At 40.6% G+C, this 23837-nt stretch overlaps 1 protein-coding gene across 14 annotated transcripts in view; it reads right to left on the bottom strand.

The window, feature by feature from the left end:
• Positions 1–23837, bottom strand: part of ncor1 (nuclear receptor corepressor 1) — an 84593-nt gene that overhangs the window by 16655 nt on the left and 44101 nt on the right. For all 14 annotated transcript variants that reach the window (XM_053617910.1, XM_053617909.1, XM_053617913.1 and 11 more), the window contains 14 exons: positions 20519–20649; positions 17584–17798; positions 17088–17192; positions 14126–14188; positions 10091–10227; positions 9549–9651; positions 8100–8514; positions 7678–7801; positions 6880–7069; positions 5066–5227; positions 2196–2359; positions 1835–1955; positions 1365–1460; positions 174–265 (listed from right to left, as the gene is read on the bottom strand). In XM_053617910.1, coding sequence (XP_053473885.1) covers positions 174–265; positions 1365–1460; positions 1835–1955; positions 2196–2359; positions 5066–5227; positions 6880–7069; positions 7678–7801; positions 8100–8514; positions 9549–9651; positions 10091–10227; positions 14126–14188; positions 17088–17192; positions 17584–17798; positions 20519–20649 — 2118 coding nt within the window. The remainder of the gene's footprint in view (positions 1–173; positions 266–1364; positions 1461–1834; positions 1956–2195; positions 2360–5065; positions 5228–6879; positions 7070–7677; positions 7802–8099; positions 8515–9548; positions 9652–10090; positions 10228–14125; positions 14189–17087; positions 17193–17583; positions 17799–20518; positions 20650–23837) is intronic.

The following is a 23837-nucleotide window of genomic DNA, read 5'->3' as shown; positions in this document are numbered from 1 at the left end:
CTTTCTTGTTTGCTTGTCCAAATAGGAGGGGGGGGGGGGGGGGGGGGAACAAAACAAAACAAAAAAAAAAAAAAACAGCCAACAATTGCCATGGGGTGTACTTATTTTTTCACATGACTGCACATTACTGAAACTTTAAAACAGCCCTGTATTATATTCATGAAAGTATGTACATGGGTGATTGATCCTGCTCTTATGGGAAGTCCCTCAGGGCCTTTTCCAGTAGGCCCTCTTCCCAGGTCCTGGATGGTAGGCATCGGCCCTCCTGCAGGAATGACACAAAAATTCATTTAGAACCTGTCTGATGTCACAGTGCAACGCATGGAATTTAATCTAGAGGTCGACCGATAGAGGATTTTACCGATAACTAAGTTGGTGGTACCTGCTGCTAACCAATTAATCAACCGATCTTTTTTAAAATTGATACTAAATGAAAAATAACACTCAAAGTAAAATATTACTGAACTTTATTCCAAAAATAGACAGTACCGACTGTACCATGAAAATATACTGTACTTTTTTAAAATTAAAAACATGTAAATATTAATGTATATTAACTATTAATGAACATTAAAGTAAATAAAAAATATATATCCAAGCTGAACCAAAAAGTAACACTCCAAATAACAAATAAAAATAGAGACATCCAAAATTATAATTAAAAAAAAAAAAAAAAAACACTTCAAATAACAACAAAATTTGTCAGCGACTTTTTTTCCGGGAGCTTTTTTTTCACCACTAGGGGCCGCTCTTGTACAGTATAATGACAGTGGACCCTTCATATCCGCTCCCACGATGGACACAACCGGGAAAAACTGTGTGTGTGTGTGTGTGTGTGTGTGTGTGTGTGTGTGTGTTGATTTTTCTGATAACCGATAGTTCCAGCAATCGATCATTGGTGCCAATTAATCTGCAAAACCAATCAACCAACCGGCCTCTAGTTTAATCATTTCATGATATAATACTTATGAAGGTTTTAAAATATGGATTAGCATCCACAAGCCATGAAATGTTCTCGAGTCTGTAGACAAGCAAATGTAGAGAGGACAAGCAGGATGTAAACAGAGCTTTTTAGCAGAGTACTACAGTTTTAAATGCTAGCCTCTCCAGATACTTTGCAAATAAATACACTGTTAAACATTGGGCTTTGTGTGTTATGGTGAACGAGATTAATCACTGATAATTTGTCACATAATGACAACGTGATGTTTAATTCATAGCTGTGAGCACTGTGTCTGGGCTGTCGGGTTAATAGGGAATCACAATTATCAAGACCCCCTGTAGAACGATTTATGACATGAATGAATATTTCTGGTATACTGTGTGTGTGTGTGTGTGTGTGTGTGTGTGTGTGTGTGTGTCACCTCGGACTACTCCTTCATACTGTGCCCTGGAGAGCAGCCCTTCAGCCTGAGCACTTTGCCCACGCGGTGAACATTCCTCCTGCTTTATATAGGACACTGAGGAAAAGAGAAGACACAACCCAGTTCTTTTAAAACCTGCATTTCTCTCTCAATATAATGTAGTGGTGTTACTTGGGCTATGTAAATATCTATTGGCCTTTTTAATTACATAAGGGAACATCTGTACATGTTATTATGGGTACAAATAAGGTATAAAAATACAATAAATCGAAAATCATTTCTGCTTTTATTACAAGAAATGAACAGCACAGAAATAAATGCGGTACTCATTTAGGAGTAGTAACTAGTATGAATATACTTATTACTGTGTTCAGTGGTACACATTGCTTTTTCTCTAGGTACTCTAGGGTGTCCAGGGGTCAGACTTATTCAACCCCTGACCCACCTCCCTCCTTCCCTGACTCTCTCACCAGGTTTGGCAGGGTCCTGTTGTCTTGGCAGGCCGAGAGAGATGGATCCACCAGCGCTCTTAGCTCCCTCTGGCCCGAACATGACATGAGTGTGTGAGGGCAGATACGTGCCTGGCGTTCCCTACACAAGTAGAAACACACACGTCTCAGATTAGAAAGAGAAAGAAATGATAACCGACCCTGTAAAATCCTAGATAATGTCATTAATTCAATTCAGCTGCTCTGTGGTACATCAAATGCACTGGGCAAATTAGTGATAATGGTGTTTCTTTAAAAATATTTTCACCTTAATTATGAAATGCCTTTATAATCGACCGATACAACTGACTATTATTCTTATATTTTAATTTATCCAACTCGCCTGTAAAATGGATCCTCCCTGGATGAAGGTGGGCTTGTCCGAGGGTTTGGACGTAGGGATGAGTGGAGGCGGGGACGGAATGTTGGGGGGCCTGTGGCGGGCGAATGGCACACGCATTCCATCAGGAAGGTTCTGGACCACCTGGTTAGGCGCGGGCTGCAGGACTGCGGGAACAACAGGAGGACAGGAAGGAGGAATTAAACGATGAGCACAGTGACACGTTGTGCTCATCGTGGTGTACGTTTTCCAGGGAAGGTGAGATCTTAGATGAATGAACTCCAGCTCGTCCACGGAGCCCTAATGTGATAGGATCAAGAACGCACACTGACCTGAGGACACTTGAGCGCTTTGATAACGTCGCCTAAATACAATCTGCAGCAGAGTAACTTACAGTAGTAGCATCAACAAAGTCTAATTCCAACACCAAGAACTGACCTTTCATCATGCATTAAAAGGTAATACAGAAAAATTACTTACTTCATACTTATTATTCTGCTTATGTAATTTAAAACAGACATTCTCAAAGATTCTTTCTAGACCGTCATACTATATAAAAGTATTCTTTCATATTAAAACAAAGCAACTTGAAAAAATATATTTCGGGATAGAAAAGGAAGGAAAATTCACATCCATGTAATATAACTTAACGCATCCCTTACTTGCATTTTCAATTACACTTACTGTATAGATAGCATCCCGATGCCTACAAGTATAAAGCCAGGTAAACGTTACGTTATACACTACGGGGCAAAAGTCTGGAGACTGAAATGATTCTCATGATCTTAAAACCCTTTTGATCTGAAGGTGTGTGATTAAGTGTTTAAAATCAGTGTTGTAGACAAAAATATAAAATTGTGCCGACGTATTCATTTCTTTCATTAGAAAACTAACATTTTATTTACAAAAAATATATATTTTTAAACAGATTACCTGGAGAGGAATATTCCAAAAAGCAGCCAATAAGTGTCCAGTGTAGGTGGGAAATCTATAATACTGTTTAAAAAGCATCTCGGGGGAATTTCTCAAGAAATCGGATGAGAAAACGCCAAGAATACATTTCTGGAAATTCTCTGCAAAAAGGGCGTCTACTTTGAAGATGCGAAAATATGAAATTATTTTGATTTATTCTGGACTTTTTAATCACAACATAATTCCCATAGCTCCATGGGCGGTACTCCAGAGTTTTGATTAATTTATTATTCTTCTAAAATGTGGGAAAAAAATTATAAAAATAAAGAATGAGCGTGTCTAAACTTTTGACATGTAGTGTATTTTAACTGTTCTGAAAACTCTTTTCATCCATGACCTGAATAGATTTTCACAGACGATGAGATCCAAGCACGTCTTCAAACTGACAAGGGTGCAAAAACGCAAGAAAGAAAATCAGAGCTCACAGCCCACAATGAAAATATATAAATATCAATATATTTACTAATTAATAAATATTAAAGTAAATAAAAGATACTGCTTGGTTCAGTTTGAATGTGTAACACTCCAAATAACAAATAGAAATAGGGACATTCAAAATGAATGTAAAAAAAAAAAAACAAAATAAAAAAGATTAAACAAATATAAAAACACTTCAAATAACACAAAAGAATTAGTCAGTGATCGTTTTTATTTCGCCACTAGAGGCCGTGTAAAACATGTAAAAGGGAGTTCAGGAGATTGCACTTCGATTGATCTTTGTGTGTGGGTGCACGAGTGTGTGTGTGCGTGCTAGTCACAGACACAGTTATAGATAAGAAAATCGCTCACTCCATGACAGGTGACTCAAGTAACCCACAAAAGCTGCAAAGGCCCACTAAATTATTAACTTTCAATTAATTCATATACCTTGTACTGTACGTTGAAGTGAAACATTACCTCTGAAGTCTGCTGCATGCCAATGAATTATACATAACCGAGACAAGAATATAAAAAGATGAATCACTTCGGTAGAACTGGGAGGACTGAAAAATAGCAGCCAAGTCCATTGCTGGTTTCAGAATTTCCACTGATTTGAGAATTGCGAATAATTACATCATGTGGGTGGACCTGAATGTTTAAAAAAAAATAAAAATAAAAATCTGTGGCTTTGTACATATTTTACCATCAAATGCCAAATCCTTCAGCGTCTATCCTCACAAAGACTCTGCTTAGCTGCCCAAAGCAACTGTGTTATCATTGGCAAAGTAGCGTGTGTTCGTTCCAACTAGAATACATTAAGTAAGGAATAAAAAAATAAGGCATGCGGTTAAAGGAAAATAATTAACGATGGGGTGGTGTGACATGAAATGGAGTTAGAGTTACCATCATGAATAAATAAAAATAAATAAATAAAGAAAGAAAGAACACCACCTAAAATTTTTTATTCGTTTATAGTTGCATTTAAATGTTACGAAACATTCGCAAGTTACTTCCTGTTATGCAGTGCTGTGGTAGCTTGGAAAGTGGTAGCTCAACGGTTAAGACGTCAGACATCTGATTAGAAGGTCATGAGTTCAAATCCCTGCACTGCCAAGCTGCCACTGCTGGGCTCTTGAGCAATGCCCTTAACCCTCACCTGCTCAGCTTTATAAATGAGATAATTGTAAGTCGCTCTGGATAACAGTGTCTGCCAAATGCCATAAATGTATAAAATATAAGCGAATGATTCACAGTGGTGATATTTCATTTCCCTAATCTTTATTATCTCTCGCGTCTCACTTTAATGACAGACGGGTAAATAACTTTTTGTTATCGACATAACACCACCCTTATTCTCCTGACACCAAAGGTTCATACAGCCATTCTGCATCGGAACTGAATTTGCACCCAGAGAGCAAGGGTTTGAGAACCAAAAAGGCTGAGGGACGGTGTGTAGTGAAAGTAAGGATGGGGGTGTTTACCTGGCGGGACGCTGTAGCGGGCGGGGTTGTTGGGCTCGGGTTGGGGCGACGCTTTGCTAGGCTCTCGGGGAGACAGTCTGTACGGTGAACCCGGTCTTCCTGCAGCAGGAACCTCTGGCTCCATCAGCTTTATATCGTACGCCATGTAGGGAAACGGCTTACCTGTGGCAAGAGAGGACAGCGTATCAATCGCACACACACACACACACACACACACACACACACACACACACACGACACAATTAGAAAAGAAGCTGATCACTCCTGAACAAATAGTCAGTGTGAAGCAAACCTCATGAGAAGCTCTACAATATCCAGTGATGCGTGATGTAATGACAGAAACACAGACTACACCAAAACCGTATGAGTTCAGGAAAAAGCCTCAGCGCCGACCTGACTCAAATACAGGGCGAGAAAAGCCTGAATAACTGCAGCACTTTGGCTAATGGGCACAGCTATAAGAGTGGCTGCCCCGATGTTTCCTCTGGTTCACTGCTCCTGTCTGACTTTTTTAACAACGGCAGCCGTTTCCCTCCCCGACTCTTATTTTGGCTCTTGCTCTGCTCTCACAGCCCTGGAAAGCCCTGACCATCATTCCAGAATCAGAAAGACATGCTTTCCTCCACCCTAAGTAAGTCTGGGAAAGCAAAGAGACACCACACAGTCCTCAGCAGTCCAAGAAAAAGGGGGAAAAAATATTGAGTAAAGTGCTGGGGACTAATACACAATGTACCGGATTTTCTCTCAGTGTGTGTGTAATATCTTGGTGTGTACAAAATGTCCACAACATTTGGCTGAATGAGGAAAAACAGCTTTCTTTGCAGTTCTTTAAATGATTACTAAGCTAGAATGATAATTATGTCAGTGAAAGGTTCTCAGAAGTATATGAAGACAAGGTGTACGTGTGTCTCGAGGACTGTTTCATAACTTCTTTTTTTTTTTTTTTTGTAAAGCTAGAATAAAACAACAAACTTTCCTTCTCTCCGGCTTGGCCCAGTTTGGTCAGTTTTTCAAAACAGAACTGACCGAGACCGAGTCAGACGACCGAGAAAACATGCAATCGACGAATGAAACCAGAAGACCCGAGACGCCCACTCGCACCGCTGCAACTCATCACTTCATCATCTAGCAGCTCCACTCTGAAGCAGTATCTCCACCCACATGACTCCCCCAAGTCTTTCCCTTTTTCATGCCCCTTCCCTTACACTGATCAATCCACAATTTAGGCTGTGGCTTAAGTAAAACAGGGTATCTACAGGCATCACGAAGGAATCCTTGAAAAGTTGAACACTTTTTGTCTTTATTGGTGCCACGTTATTAGGTCTACAACTACTAATGTACATTTCACCTTCTATAATGTCCACACCAGCTATGTGTTCGAACTGGTCAGTGTCCTTGGCAGCCCCTGGTTCTATCAAGGAATCTCTGGCTACTACTTGACCAATTTTGTCAAATAATAACACATTTGTGTGTGCTAACTCAACAGCAAGATTTAAAGCATATCCCTGGTTGGATGCAAATGACCAGTGTTAGCTAATATTATGATGTTAAATGTTTTTAAAACAGTTCCAATCGAGAAGGGAGAAAAAACAAACAAACAAGAATAAAACAGAAAAAAGAATGACACAATCAGTAACGTATTAGAAGAGCTGCTGATCTAGAAACTTAATCAACCACTCACCAATCAGAACCGAGAATTCAACCGCGCTAATGTATAAACAACATTAACTCGTACAGACATCACAGTCCATTTCTATTGACCTCCGTTTTCTCTGCCGCCAAGTTATTTCACCAAAAAGCACAAACTCTCTTACCATCTCGGTCGAGGATGGTGGGGCTGCGAGTGATGTAGCGCGGCCTGCGCTCCAACTCTCCGGCTTCTTGTCTCTGGTTGTCCTCCATGTGTGCCGATTCGTGTACAGCTTTGATTTGGTGCTGGAACATGGTTAAGCCGCTCAGAGGAGCTCCTACAGGAACCCCGGCTGTCCCAAACGGACCAGCAACCTGAGAAGAACGGAAAGAAACGAAACAAAACAAAACAAGCTGAGTCAGAACCAAAACCTTCCTCGACCAATCTACTTAATCCAACCCTTTAATAATCATTAAATATTTATCATTTGCATTCATTCCAGGAAAGTGATTTTGAGACAGAACTGTACATCATTTTCTGGTGTAGCCCATCACTGCTCACTTCGCACTAAATCACCGAGACCCAAAGATGCATGAAGTCCACTACACTGCCTGTGATTCAGAAGCAGCCATGATTCAGTTCTACCAGTAATCATAAAGGTAATAATCGTTCAATCACACAAATCAAACCATCCTAAAGCAGAGAATCCATGGCGATATAGCAAATCAGCCTGCCATCATTTCATTTTGAGGGGAAAGGGAGGTAGAAGGGAGAATCATTCTTGATTTGAATCGCTCCAGATCACGGGATTTTGACCAAAATCGATTGGAATTTTCTTTTTGTTTCCTGTTCACTGGGTCAAGGCGTGGTCTGGACTCACGTGGCGGGGTGGGGCTCTGTGACGGAGCCTCTCCCAGTCCCTGGGCCTGGCCAGGGGGGCAGAGCTGCTAGGGTAGTGAAGGAGGGAACTAGGGAGACTGACCATGGGGGGGATGGTGGCAGCACGCTGCTGGAGCTGCTGCACACTGAGCTGAGCCTGCTTGCTCGAGGAGACCACCACTGACCCAGAGCCTCCGAGAATCGACGGCTTCTCCAGAGAGAACAACCTTGAAGGACAGAGAAACAAAGAAAGACAGGAATGAAGCAAAAGCAGACTAAAATGAGTTTTAAACAGACGGTTCTGTTTAAAACCCTTTATTAATTGCTGACATTGCAGATGCTTAATTATTCTCCAACAAGCAATGAGACTGAATCCCAAAATAGCCTTCCATTCACTGCACACCCCAATGTATATAACATAATGATAAGGTCACAGAATGTGCATACTGTATATATATTCATAGGTTTTTGTTTGGTATATGTATATAAATGCACTATATTTAAGAAACCGTTCCACTGTCTCACCTCTGTCTGTCTGGCTCGTCCTCGACATCTTCATCAGCACTGCAGGTGGCACTCGAGTCGTTGTCCGAATGCTGCTGCTCATTCTGCTTCTCTTTCTCCCTCAATTCTGGCTCGGTCTTTACTTGCACCTCTCCCCGGTCTCCTCCCACTGTTTCTGTGTCCTGAGGTTCACTCTTAGGGTACAGCTGGACCTCATCCTTAAACATGGATTCGTCCACCACTGCTCCTTCTGGACTTTTCTCCAGCTTTACCTGCAGCTCGTTGAAGGTGGGCTCCTGAGCTTTGGTATCTGCATTAGGGACTTTGGGGGCAGTAGCTTCTTGATCCGGGGCTTGGGGTTGCGACTCGGAGGGCTTGGGTGTGTCCGACCGTGAAGGAGATGGCGCGCTCTCGGTGTCTGAACTGTTCTCTGCACCTGGTTTCAGATGAGAAAGAAAAAAAAATAAAATACACAAGTCAGATTAGAGCAATTTCATGGAATCGTTTAGGTCTCATGTTCAGTGATTCAGTGTTTGAATCAGTGAATCCTTTCAGTGTTCAGCAGGTCAGGGTCCGATTCAGGGAATCGTATTCGATTCACTCCTTCCCTCTCATGTACAGAAATTCGACGATTGATTCAATTAATCCCTTTCGGATTCGCTCCTCTTGTGTTCAGTGGTTCAGTGTCCGAGTCAGTCATGGCAAAGATTCAGCACATTCAGTGGATCCTGTTTGCGCTCATTTAATCTGAGCTGTAGATTTCCAGCATTTCAGTGCATGCAAAAGGTCTGTGTTGGGCTTACTGTAAAAAGAATGACTTTTCTAAAAACACATACATACACCTATACATTCCAAAATATTTTTTTTAAAACAGTGAGGATTAGCTGCTTAGATGGCTGCAAACTGCAACTGAACAAATCTGAATGAATAATTTAATTGAATGGACTCAAAAGACATTGAAAAATTTTATAACTATTTAGCAGCACAACTTTGAAGGGGAAAAAAAAGAGAGAAATAGAGAGCATATAGTAGAGAAATGACATAGCTGAATGGGACAGATGGAAAGGTAGACAAAGAGGAAAGGATATGAGACTGGAAACATTGAATTAGGGCAGTGTGGAAAGACGTGATCCAAAAAAAAAGAAAGAAAGAAAAACCGTAGTGAGAGGGATAAAGGGAGAGAGAGGCATCCCACCAGATCAAACGAGCAAAGCAGGAACTCTGCGTTCCCAACAGCGCGTTTTCTAGAGTCTTCAAAGCGAAAGAACACTTATATAAGAGCAAGCCTGGCACTCAGAATTAGACCCGATCCTTTCTCTCTTCCACTCGTCCTCCTCTCTTTGTATCTTCGTATTTGATCATCTCTCATGCTTATTAAAAGCAAAAACAGTATTAGCAGCGGTTGTGACGTCGCTTTCTGTGTGCTTCAGAGACGGATTTCAGAGTCAAACTGTCCGTTTCTGTTCTCACCTTCGCTGTCATCTGGGTTCTCCTCCTCCTCATCATCATCAGCTGAAGCCGTGGCCACACCGTCGCTCTGAGACGCATCTCGGTCACGCAAACATTTGTTTGCCTGTAATATTTATTAAAAAAAATATATACATATTATTAAAAACAACAACAACAAAAAACAGGTATGTTTACATTAAAAACAGTGGAAATATATTTTATTATATATATTATTACAAAATGTTATATATTTTATTGCAGCGCTTTATTCTAGTCAGTGGATCTGGAGCCTATCCCGGGAACACATTTACACCTGGGACAATTCAGAGTCGATCCACCCAATCCTCCCATTAGCATATTTTAGGTGATTGGAGGAACCCCAAGAGCCCAGAGGAAACCCACACGAACATGTGGAGAACATGTCAAACTTCAACACGGACAAATCCCAAGCTCAAGACAACCCGCTGCACCACCATGCCATGTTTTATATGATCGGATATTTAAGCGCATCCTTCAAGTAAAAATGAATCTTTTCCCCAGTTGTACAAAGTGCTATCATTCACCTGTTTGGGTTGAGGCAGCAGGTCGTCCAGGTTGTGCCGTCTCTTGTAGTTGAAGTAGAAGTTCTTGCACTGCGCCTCACTCTTGGTGCCCACCATTTTAGCAATAGCCGACCAGTTCCTGCCGTGCTCTACCAGTCCTGCAGAAGGAGGGAAACACTGTAATAGTTGCGTGTGACGATGTTACAGAGTGCAGCCATAACTGATCATGCTTAAAAAAGTGGTTTCAAGGCAAATGGACTGGATCAATGCTTTACTTTCCTCTCAGAGTTTCCTCCGAGAGCATGCACTGGAGTGATTTCCATAATCTTGGCTAAAAACGGGCCAGACTTACCGCTAAGTTTAACTGAAACAAGCTTCACTACACAAGAGAAACAGAGAAGCGCATTTTTTAAGACTGACAGATGTGTTCCACAAAGCTGACACAGAATGTCTGCATTTCCACCCTCCTCTGAACCCTTCTGGACTTGAGCTTCATGGTCAGTAGTTACTGTAATGCCCTCCTGTGCACCCTATGGTGAGGTTAATCCTCCAATCAGCTTGGCTGTAGTGGATGTGTTAACTTGGGCACAAAGTAGGGGGTAGCTTGCTTAAACCTACATTCTCAATAGCGAGTAACAAACTGACCGAAGACCATTCATTTTCTATGTACGTGTGTGTGACAGGCACGATTTCAGTGACGGCTGCAATTTAAAAACTGCTACGAAATGTTTACTTTAGTGGTGTGAAATTTAGCAACTTTAAAGAAGCAGTCCCATAATACACACTCAAATACATACATTATATAAACACACACACACACACACACACACACATATATATATACTGTTTGCAACTACTGTTTTTACCGCATGCACAAGGTTTACATGCCATTATTTTTGTACGTTTTAAAAAAACGTGTCAAAACAATCTGAGAAGCAACTCTCTACACTGTGAAAAATATTAATAAAAAGAGTTTGGGGGAAGTAAAGAAGTCGTCCTGCCAGAATTTTGCAGATGCAAAAATGAACTCAATCAAGCAAACTCTTCAATATTCGGGGAAGCTTGCGATTTTTCAAAATGACTGCCGATTTTCCACAGATTTAGGCCAAGATGAATCGTGACATCACCACAACACGCATTCAGTCAAAACCCTCTTCGATTCCCGTACGTCGAACATGATTACAGCTAAAAGGTCTCGTTTACCTACAAAGACCCTGCAAAACAATTCTGTGCAACTGCGATTTCGTCAATTCAAGTAGTTTTCTGCAACAACAAAAAATAAGCAATTGGGGGGGGGGAGCTGTAGCAAAATCAAGAATTTTTTGGCCGCAACAATCATAAAAATCTCGGCGAATCTCCTATATGGACTGAAGAAGGTTTCGCTTCGCCACACTCAGCACAATCATGTCACGTTGTGTATTAGAGCTCAGTTCCACAGATTTCCAGAAATAAATGGCAATTTATTTTATAAACCTAATCAACCATATATATACTGGTGTAGAAACACATTGTATATATTTTTCTAGATTAAGAAATCCAGTTTCTATATGCATTCATGACATTTTACATTTTCAGTCCCATCCCTCTTTAAAGGCTTAAATTACTGAGGAATTTTTCAATATCTATAATTGATGGATTTATGATAGATTTCGTTTTACTCCAAAATGACATTTAAAACAAAAAAAAAATGTTTTTTATAATGTATTTTTTTTTCTTGATTACACCACTTTAAAAATGACATTGAATTTATTTTGTGAAAGAGTTTCTCCAGACACATTTAAACAGACCATAATCCAAAGACTGCATAAATCTAACATTAAAAAAAAATGATTAAAAAAATTCATTATCACAAAAAAATATTTGTGATATCTATACACCTGTAGTGTCTTGGCTTAAATGACAAATATCTTTAACCAAAGAGGAAATCATTCTTTAAAAATGGTATTCACTTTAGCATTTATTAAATGCAACGTTGATTATACAACCTCTGTTATACATGAGTTTTGAGTAAACAAGTTTTCTGTTCTTTCTTGTCGAAATTCTCATCCGTGATGATCATATACATACTACAAAATGTGGAGAAATTCCTTTAAGCACAGAACTCAGAACTGTCAAACAACTGGATAAAGTTACAGTAACTCGTATCTGAGGTGAAAAGTTCTGCAGCCTGTCATTTCTCAGTGGGAAAACATGGCAGTGCTGAATGCTGTTAATGCACTATGCTACATAAGTGTCCTTATACATAACTGAACGCCTCACCGCTCTGTCCGAACTCAACCTCTGAAACGACACCATATAGAATCTTTCCTTCAATCTAGCACGAGCACGAGCACATCGTAGCGGTTACCTAGTAAGGAAGAAAATGTTGAAATGGTTACCGATGGAAAAGTTTGCTTTTCATAAACTGTCCAACATTTTCACCACTGTTCGTGTCTCCGATAGTGTGGAAGCCCAGTGGGAAATTCTTCCTCTTTCTGCAACACTAACATGTGCACACATACACCCAAGTGTTTCCCACTTCCTGTTTCAACTTCTGCTATTGTAACACAGAAGAGGAAACAAGCAAAGAGATAAAGGAATGAATGATGACTGCAGTCGGCCCACGGAAAAAAAAATGGTCAGCATACAGGAACCGTTCACGTCTGACTCCATGTTTGTCCAATAACAGCCACTTTTCACTATTAAAAGGTGCATTAGGAAAGATTTGTCAAAGTCTCTAATAATTACATAGATCAGGGGTGTCCAATCCTATCCGGAAAGGGCCGGTGTGGGTGCAGGTTTTCATTCCAACCATGCAGAAGTCACACCTGAGTCTACTGAAAGCCAAGATCAACTGATTAAACAGGTGGAATCAGGTCTGGCTCCTGCTTGGTTGGAATGAAAACCCACACCGTCCCTTTGCGGATAAGATTGGACACCCCTGACATAGATGGAATAAGATTTGATTTTTTTTTTTTTAACTCCTTGAGCTAGGGCATGTACACAAAGCTCCACTTCAACGCTCAAGCATAATAACTAGAGTTAGCATCAGCAATGACGGTCATGACATTCAGCTTGAAAGCCAAATTTAAACCTTTAAAAACACACAAAACTTAACTTGTACTCATTCATGAGAACGGTCCAGAGTGGCTTCGCTGTCCTGTTTCTCGTTGTAATAAAAAAAATGGGTTTAGATACCTGACCTAATTCTGCGTACAGCTTCATCTTCTTTCGCCAAAGTTTATTCTGATTTAACGGCATTTCTTCCTGTTGTTTCCAAGCACAGAGTGTTCTTTGCTCAGAGGAGAATTATCTGGCTGTGCTGGACGCTTACCAATTTCCAATGGCTTACACCATTATTTTTTATTAAATACTTTCTTTTAATAAACCATTATTATCTTCTACATATTTCCCCAGGTTCTTTGTACAAGTAAAAAATAAATCAAAATGAAAATAATATAAATAATCAAATATTGCACCTTTAAATTTTAATGCATAAGAAATAGCAGAAACATACGGTACTATTTCAGATTTAAGGTGTGTTTAAAGCCATGAAATCACACACTGGATACAACACGATTTACCCACATCACTGTGCATGATTTTTAAATAATGACCACTGATGAATAAAAGGAAGAAAACTAAAGAGTGCAAAGGAAGGATGTCGTAAATAAAATATTACTGACTTCTATCAGAACCGGTTTCTGTCATGCTGCCTGATTGGCTCAAACCTAAATCCGTAGAACAAAATCAAAAACCTTTAACATGTTTCAAAACAGGGTTTTTTTTCTTTTGTCTTCTTCAATTCGTTCAACTTTCCACCACTAAACTGCAGGGTTGTAGAATGACCTTTGTGAGCAACTGATTCTAATCTTTATTGGAAGCCCAATTCATCATGCACATTAACTTCCTCAGTGAATCACCACATGCGTGCACGAACGCACAGCTGCAGTCAGAGGTCTGCAGCACGCGCACACACACACACACACACACACACACACACACAGGGTTTTCCTGAAAACATGAGATTAGGAAAGAAAAGTAAAGATCAGCGGAAAAGTGAAATCAAAACGGTACCTTTTTTGGCCACCTCCATCTCCTCCTCTGTCCAGCGAGACGTCTCTCCGGCCTCTACAGCTCCTGCACACAGAACAACACGCACTTAGTACAAAAAGGAGAAATCAGGAGAGAGAGAGTGCACACAAGGTGCAAAAAAAGACTAGAGAAACAGATGGAGATAGAGAAAGGAAAAAGGATAGAAAGAGAAACAGAGAGAGATAGCAAGACAAATAGAAAGACAGTGGGAGCAAAAAAAAGAGAGGGGAGAGAAATAGAAAGAGAGAGAATAAGAAAGAGAGCAGGAAAGAGAGAGAGAGAGAGAAACCAAAAGAGAGACAGAGATATAGACAGAATATAGACAGAGCAAAAGAGATTGAGAGAGAACAAGAGAGAGAGATATAGAGAGAAACAGAGACAGGGAAAGATAGAGATCCCAAGAGAGACAGAGAGAGAGTAAGCTACAAGAGAAAGACAGAGAGAGAGAGAGAGAGAGAGAGAGAAACAGACTGACCGTAATGCACTTTCTTCCTCTCGATCTTTAATCTAATAATTTGTTTACATCAGCTGTCCAGCCCTCGTCCCACTCCCCTCCCCTTTTCTCCCCGTATCGTCCACTCTCACTTTCCCTAATGCACTCGCGCGTCACCTCTCTCTCGGTTCCTTTGCTATTTCTCTTCCTTCCCCCGTCTCCCTCACTCCCTCACTCTCACTCACTCTCTCGTCAGCTGATCTATGGCTACACACTGCACAAGCACCGCCTTCCTTCCCTTAAACAGCGGCTCTTGTGCACAACCGAGAGAGAGAGAGAGAGAGAGAGAGAGAGAGAGCGAGGCAACAAGCGCAACAGTAGGACAGAGTGTGTGCATACGTGTGTGTGTGTGTGTTGCTCCTACTTACTTACCCACCCCCCACCCCCGAGACTCCTTGAGATTGAACAAACATTCGGACAAATTTAGCACAGTGTGACCCTCTGACATTTATACAAGTGTGTGTGTCTGTTCTGATAAGAAGAGTCATCTTGTGCGTTTAGAGTTCTTGCACAAAATGTCCCGACTAACACAACTCTAATAAATGTGTGTACACACTTTATTTATTTATATTATATATATATATATATATATATATATATATATATATATATATATATATATATATATATATATATAAACTGCGTGTGTGTTGAACCTGTCTTTAAATCGATGTACCACATCTGTAATGATTAAGTGTTGAAAAACACTGGAGTGTTCCATCAACTGACCTTTAAAAAAAAAAAAAAGAAAAAAAAAGGACATGCGTACGTACACACACCTTGCAATTAAGACTAAAGCATGACCACTTTTATAGACGTATCTCGAACAACAAACTCACACACAGTGCACATCCACACAGCGCCTGTTTGTGTGTGTGTGTGTGTGTGTGTGTGTGTGTGTGTGTATATACACACATACACATGTCCAAACTCAGTGATAGAAACATTTGTGTTTGTATACTGTGGTCAGACACACACACACACTCCAGGGCTGGCAAATGCCCAAATTGGTGAGGAGGCACAAATATTTTTCTTTCCTTCCTTCTCCTCCTACTCCTCTCTCTTGCTCTCTCTCTCTCTCTCTCTCTCTCTCTCTCTCTCTCTCACACACACATGTTTAATGGCGTTAAAGCCAGTCAGATTATGAGCGGTGAGTTTAGCTAGGAGGTGATTTGAGGACAGTGGGCAAGATAGGAAACAGGAAATGGAGAAACAGGAAGCCGCAGCTCTCCTGCACAGAGATGCAAATCTTACAAAACACAGAAATTTGTGCAAAATTTCCAAAACACACAAGTCTGGCTGCAACTGCGTCACTTGTCAAATCTTTTCGGTTTCCTTTCAGTTCTCAAGCTTCCCAGGACTTCTGTACTTGTTTACTCCAGCACCAAAATTCATCCGCTGTACTCAAATCAGATCTCACTCATGTGGCACTGGCACACCAGTAATACACAGAACCTTATGATTTTTAGTTACACTTTAAATTAAACCGGCACGAAAATGATGTATGGATGCAACTCTGGATGGATGTTGCGATAAATATAGTAAAGGTCTTCGTGGACGATGTCGCGAGTGTGCAGGGAACGAGGCGGGGACGATGACGGGGTGTATAAGGATCCACCTACCAATTCAGTCACATGATCAGCAGCACTACCCAAGTATAACGCAGCACTCTAAGAAGATTTCTTCCTATCTAGCAATAAAGTATCACAGATCACTGAATGCTGAAATCGAGAAAAGGAGAGAGAGAGAGAGAGAGAGAGAGAAAGCAGGACGTTTACCTGCTCTCAGCCGTCGCCTCCCTTTTACATCCTCATGGCAAATGTAATCCACCTGAGACACACGCCATCACCACAGCAACATGCAAACTCCAGAAAGAGAGACAGATGGGCAGAGCGGGGGACAAAACACGGGACAGCCTGAACTGAGCTGTGGGTTGTTCTCGGAGATGGTAAGGGAGGAGTAGAAAGAAAGGAGGGAAAGTGGAAAAAAGAAAGAAAAAAAAGCCTCAAATGTCAGAGGACGCAGGCTTCAGCCAGCAGCCCTGATGGATCCAACAGACGCATTTCTGACAGAGCCAAAGGGGGGGGGGGGGCCCGTTCTGTATAAACAGCTCTTTTTTCATTTCCTTGGCTGTAAACTCACGGCGCAGAAGTGGGTCAGCGCACGCAGCTAAAAAAGCGAGCTCAGAATTTTGTGTTTTTCCGTTTTGGTGCTTTTTCACCGTCAGGTTTCGGCAAACGGACCTCCGAATACGCGCCGCTTCTTTTCCGCGAGCAGAAAACAATCAAGCTAGCTCCTTCGCAATGCGTATATGGTATAGTGTACAATAAATCAACCGTCCAAACCCAAACACTGAGACAATGACAAACATCTGTCAGAGGACAAACACAAGCCCTGGACTGTGTGAAAGTGTGAGGAAAGCAAGGGGGCTGTGCTTCAGCGCGTTTGTACCTCGTGCTTGGCTGTCCATGCTGGTCACAGGAGCAAGCTTAGCGAGTTCGCGTGCTGGCTTCGGCGCTGGCTCTGGCTTGGAAGGAGGGACAGGCTCCGGTAAAACTTGTTTTGAGAAAGAGAAAGAGAAAGAGAGAGAGAGAGAGAGAAGAAAAAACCACATTTACCATAACTTTTAAAGATCTGTTTAGAAGAAGCACAGACGTGTGAGTGTGTGTGATCAGTGGCTCAGATATAGAGCTTGTTATGCTGACGTACATGCACAGATGGGTAAGTAAGTGCTGATTTTTACTGAAACTCCAGGGGTGGGGGGGACGGGGTTATACTAGACGCTAAATAAACTTACAAGATTTACAGAAAAACGCCGAGCTATATTTGATTAAATACGGCTTTTCCTACTCTCTTCGTGATTAACCGAGTATCTTTTTCATATTAAAATCAAACACCTCTAGTCTTAGCTGTATGCATGTTAGTGTGATGTGAGAGTGTGTTTTACCAGGTTCAGGTGGTGGTGGTGGTGGTGGCGGGGGTGCTGCTGGTGCTGCTGGTTCCTCTGTGGCAGTACTAGCAGCCTCGTTGGCCATGGAGCGCGTGGTGATTCGGCCCTTACGCCGTCCCTGGCTGTTAGCCGTCTTGCGACCGCGGGGCGTGTTCTGCTCCTTCCCCTCCTCGTCCTCTCCCTCACACTTCTCTTTGTCTTTGCTAATGTCCCTGCACCAAACACACACACAAACACACACTTTCACTTTTATTCTTAGCAAATCTAAAAAATAAAAAAAAGTCATTCGTTTCAAAACGGACTAAACAAACAGAGCAAACAAACATGGCCATAGTGCTACGTGGAATACGGAAACCGGATTTTAATTCTCGCTGCATCTGTAAACGTGTGTGGTTCAGTTCGCATCAAGATATAATCCAGACACAAGGCATATGAAACAACCTAATGCTAGCAGGGTGTGATCAGAGAAATAAAAGATCTTTGAAGAGTAGAAGACCATTTGCAAGGAGACACATTCATTGTGAGTGATTCATTTATATGATACTGACAAATTGTTAACCCACTCCCGGTTCGTAAGTAGCAAACAGCGTACGGTTTTGTTTTTAGTTTAGATACTGTGTATAGAGCTGTGTTTGTAACTCTACGCTTTTCTAACTAATTATAAGTATTTATACCGGAGTGCTGTTGTGTTTCTCGATTCTGATTGGTCAGAAGGTGTTGCTTAATTTTCTGTAAAATGCTATTTCTATAGAAATCATTTTAAACACGGGGACTTCTAGACGAAGCAACACATTTTAAAAATGTGTGAAATCATCGATATACTGAAGCTTTCTGTGAGGATAGGTTATTTCGAATTTTTTTGGAAGGAATCTCCAGTGTCAGTGCTTTGTAAAGGACGTTCTACAACATTACGAATAAAAGTTCAAAGTGCTAAAACTACAGATCGACCGATAGAGGATTTTACCGATACTGATAACTAAGCTGGGCAGCACCTGCTGATAACCGATTAATCAACCGGTAGTTTCTAAAACTGATACTGAATGAATTTCATTCAGTGAATGAATCGCTGAACTTTACCATGAAAATATACTGTACTTATATATGTACTTATATATAGTATATATTTACTAAAGTTTTTTTTTATATATATATATATATATATATATATATATATATATATATATATAAACTTTAGTATAGATTAACTATTAATAAATTAAATAAAATTTAGACAGCCAAACTGAACCAAAAAGTAACACTCCAAGTAACAAATAAAAATAGAGACATCCAAAATGAATAAAAAACACAAAATTTGCCAGTGATATTTTTTATTCCGCCTCTAGAGGCTGCTCTCGTCCTGTATAATGACGACGAACACTTCATAAACGCTCCCACAGCAGACACAACCGTGAAAAACTATCGGTGCGGATTTTTCACGATAACCGATAAACAAAACACCAAAACTGACCTATGGGTCGACCTCTAGTTAAAACTAGGGCTGGGTATTGTGACCAATTTGGCGATTCGATTCTTATTTATATGGGTTCGTTTCGTTTTCGATTCAATATCGATTAGTAATCAATATTTCATTTAAAATGAGTTTTGCAGACATGGAATCCTGAAACCCTCCTACTTAGCCATATTACTGAAATACACATTTACGTTAACAACAGGGCCCACACAATTATGTTTCATTGCTTTTTACTTTTACTTTGTGTAACAAACTTTGTAACAAGAAATCATAAATATGTGCATACAGTGCACACAAACTGCACATTACCATAAAAAAAATAAAAACATTGTAAATGTGCAACAGTGAAATTCATTAACGACTTGAAACATGTTTAAGAAATAAAACCGTTTTCAAAATTAAAAAACATGAAAGATGGCGACATCTTCACGACGAGAGGCGAACTACAGATAATATTCACATCCTCTCAAGCAAAGCGAGTACGTGCATTAAGAATCGATATCGTTTCGTTAACTTGAAGATCGATTAAAATCAAAGGGTTTTAACCAGGGCTGGGTAAAAAAAAATGATCGATTCTCTCATTTTTTTTACCCAGCCCTGGTTAAAACCCTTTGAGATTTGCCTGTACTTCACATCGAGCTGTATCACACCACCCTGCCACTGACTACTTTCCTATAACAGCACAGCTGTTGTGTTGCATTCATTACGCTACGCATAGCTCCAGATCAGGAGTCCTAACTATTGATGCAGTTGCTATTGAGAAATATGAAAACGCTCCAAATGTGTTAATGCCATTAGACAGAAGGGCCTTGTCAACAAGAAACTCTGGCTTCAAATAAGACACCGCAGATTTCTCCCCATCTGCGTTTATTAAAGATTTCCAGAGCCGTTGTACTGATAAAGAGACATCCTATTCTCAGAAGCCTGCCTGTCTCAGTATAAACAGATGCTCGATCCCCGTGCATGTCATTTGCACAAAACTAATTCTCAGAATAAGTGAGATGGACCATTATATGAGAAGGCATGGAGGAAGGGATGGTGAAAGCGTAAGAGATGGAGAGAGCCAGGAACTACTTATGAATAGCTCTCATTTATGAGTGGAAGAGGTTGGCAAGAGGCCAAGCTGTCTTTAATAAGTGGTCTAGGCTCATATTCCTTTCATATCCCTCTTTCTGCTAAAAGGGAAAACAAGATGTTGGTCCTGTATAAACAGCGAGGGCACAAAAAAACACCACCAAAACAGGGCCTGTAGGTATAACCGGGAATGCTCTGTGACCTTCTGTGGTATAATATAAGAGGCTTCTTGATGGGAAAAATTGCCTGAATTGCCTGGCTTTTCTGGAGGATTAGTGATGTCAGAGCTAGGGCCAGAGCCAACGGCCTGACTCAGAGCAGGAGCCAACTCAACCTGCTGGGGTGGGGGGGAAAAAAAAAATGCAAGCAAAGCAAAACTGCACTCACTTCGAGTCCTCTTTTTCATCTTTCTCCTCCTCGTCCTTCTTATCGTCTTCCTCTTTCTTGTCTGATTTCTCCAACTTGTCCTCCTCGTTCTTCTCGTCGGACTTTTCTTCTTGTGAGGTCCGCGTTATCTGCTGTAAGAAAAGAGACACAAAGCACAGCATGTTTAGACTGTATTTCTGCTCGGAAAGAAAGCTGTTCATATTTATACAGTTGCAATCAAAATGATTCAACCCCCCCCCCCCCTCAACTGCAAATCAGGTTTATTGTGAACATTGCTGAAAGACCTACAGCTGTTTCAATGAACAAATCAAACAAAAAGCAATTGAAATAGTTCAACACAACAAATGCTTCAAGTGGTTTCCCCAAATTCAACTGAAAATGCAACTTATAATGACTTCTCCAGTCTCAAAATTATTCAACCCCTTCATGGCAAGCATCTTTACTTAGTAGAGCACCCTTTTGCTGTTATGACCTTCTGCATACGAGAAGCAGGGCCAGACACCAGCTTTTGTCAGCGTTCCTGAGGAATCTTAGCATATTCCTCATGAGCAATGGTCTCCAGTTCAGTAATATTCTTGGGTTTGCGTGCTGCAGCCGCCGCCTTCAAATCCCTCCAGAGATTTTCTATGGGGTTCAAGTCAGGTGACTGTGATGGCCCTGTAGAATCTTCCAGGACTTCTTCTGCAACCAAGCCTTGGTGGAATTTGATGCTTGAGATCATTGTCCTGTTGGAAGGTCCGATGACGCCCAAACATCAACTTCCTCACAGATGGCGTGATGTTTTCTCCTAGGATTTCCTGATACTTCAATGAATCCATTTTGTCTTCCACACGCTGCAGGTTTCCAGTGCCAGAGGATGCAAAGCAGCCCCAGAGCATCACCGAGCCTCCACCATGCTTGAATTTGGACAGAGTGTTCTTTCTTCATTCTTCTTCCTCCAGACATACCGCTCATCCATCGTGCCCAAAAGTTCAAGTTTTGTTTCATCGCTCCACAGAACAGAATCCCAAAACGTCTGTGGCTAATTTATGATTTTGAGCCGACTTTTCTTGTGCTTTGGGGTCAGTAGTGGTGTACGTCTTGGAGTTCTGGCATGGAAACCTTGTGCGTTTAGTACATGCCGTACTGTGCTCATTGAATCCTCAGTGCCTGTTGCCATCAAGTCTTGCTGCAGGTCTTTTGCAGTCACTTGAGGATTTTTCACAACCTGCCTTCTCAGAAATCTGGTTGCAGCCGTTGATAGCTTCCTTTTCCTGCCCCGTCCAGGTATTTCATATATTTTCTACCCCTAGCCAGTTCAGGTATTTCATGTGTTCCAGCTCAAGCACACCTCGTGCAACTAACGAAGCCCTTGATTAGTTGCATCAGCTGTGCTTGAGACAACACATGGTTTTGCATATTTGTGCTGTTGTGAGGGATTCTGTTCAGGGGGTTGAATAATTTTAATTTAAAATAATTTATTTATTATAATATAAAATAATTATAATAAATAATTATTAATGTATTTATTATATTATATTAATTAATATGAATTAATTAATTTATTTATTAATATAAAATAATTTATTTATTAAATTATTTAATTTAATAAAGCACAAAGCATTCGTTGAGCTGAACTATTTCAATTGCTTTTGTCTGATTTGCTCATTACAAACCGCTGAAAGTCTGTAAATTTTGACAACAAACCTGATTTGAAATGGGGGTTGAATCATTTTGATTGCAACTGTAGCAGTCATTCGCCGTTATAATTGATCAGTCATGTAACGTTATAAATTCAAAAGGAAAGTGCGGCTATTTTAATCGGATCGATCTGTATATTAGGAGGTATGTGATTCTAATCTATGGTCAGCTTTGCATATCTAAAACATGACTAACCCATTAAGGAACAATAAATAAATAAATAAATAAATAAATAAATAAATAGATAGGCAGTCATAAGTCAAATAGAAGACAAAACCTCAAATCACAGCTCACTCCTGTTATGGGAAAACCACATTTGGTCGACTCCCTCCTCTTCACTGCTAGTTAAATCTATCCAAACCCATTTTCTTTTCAAAAACCGAGAAGAAATATGACAAGCTTCTTCCTGAACAAAGAGCGAGGGACTTTTGCTGATCTGGATGAGGCCTGGTTCTGCGCGTCAAAGATAGTTGTGGGAAAACACACCTGCATGTCATTTGCCTCATCATCCATTACACAGCGATGCTCAGATGTATATCATCACTGGGGTTCAACAAGCTGTGCCCAGAGAATGACTATGATAAAGGATGTGTGTAAATAAAAATGGACTGCACTTTAAACCTATAATTAAAGGAAACACCAAACACACACAAACACACACTCAAATATGGTGGGCTTATTAGAAAAGAAAGCACTTGGAGAAATGCTGAGTGGCAATCAAACTAAATAGAGAGAGAAAGAGAGTGCACAAGAAAGATAAATAAATTTTTTTTAAAAAAATATATAAATAAAAAAAAGAGAGAGAGATGACTGAGTTTAAGAAGGATGGCCAGTTGGTGCACTCTCCAAAGATAAGATTAGTACTATGAGGCACTTTGATGATGTTCACATGGATGGGGTTGTCTAAAAGGACAGGCTCCAAAATCACAATAGGTTCATTGTTGACGGAACTCAGTTCAAAGACGGGAAGACAGCAAAGGAGGGCAGATCAGAGGAACGAAAGGCGCTTGGCGACCCGGTGACTGGGTTAAAGCTACACACGCTCAGACGATGCCATATCAGGAAAACAAAAACCGTAGCATCCTTAAAATGTTGCTCCTCCCTTCCTGGGATGCATAAATTATAGCAATGAAAAGTGTCTGGGAATGATATAAAGGAACCCGTCAAAAGAAATGCAGTGGTGGGTGAGAGGACGAGGGCACTATTACCATCAGAGCAATGTGGACGGTGTTTGGGTTGGCAACTTTTTTTTTTCAAACTCATTTTTACCACGGGTGCCAATAATTCTGAAGTAGACAGTACAAACTATGCTTTAAGAAATGCTAATCAGTTACAACATAACTCCAATTACAATAATCCACCAATCTGTCTGTCTTTCCCAATACGTACAAGCACTTTATTGGGTTAAATCTGTTAGGAGAACAAAGCTGCCTCAGCCAAGACAAATAAGCCATGCAGACACCAGATGGGGCCAAGGAATGTCAAAGGCTCGACAGTGGAGGGAGAGAGTGAGAGTACGTGGAGAAAGTGGGAAAGAGAATGAGACTGAAATTAAAGAGACAGAGACAAAGAATAGCACTAAACCTACTCCAAAATCATATTAAAATGCCTTGTGAGCCTTGAATCAGAGTGGAAAAAC

The sequence above is a fragment of the Ictalurus furcatus genome, chromosome 28 (assembly GCF_023375685.1).
Source record: "Ictalurus furcatus strain D&B chromosome 28, Billie_1.0, whole genome shotgun sequence".
Lineage (NCBI taxonomy): Eukaryota > Metazoa > Chordata > Actinopteri > Siluriformes > Ictaluridae > Ictalurus > Ictalurus furcatus.
The sequence above is the reverse complement of the archived record's forward strand: the minus strand, read 5'-3'. Positions and strand labels throughout refer to the sequence as shown.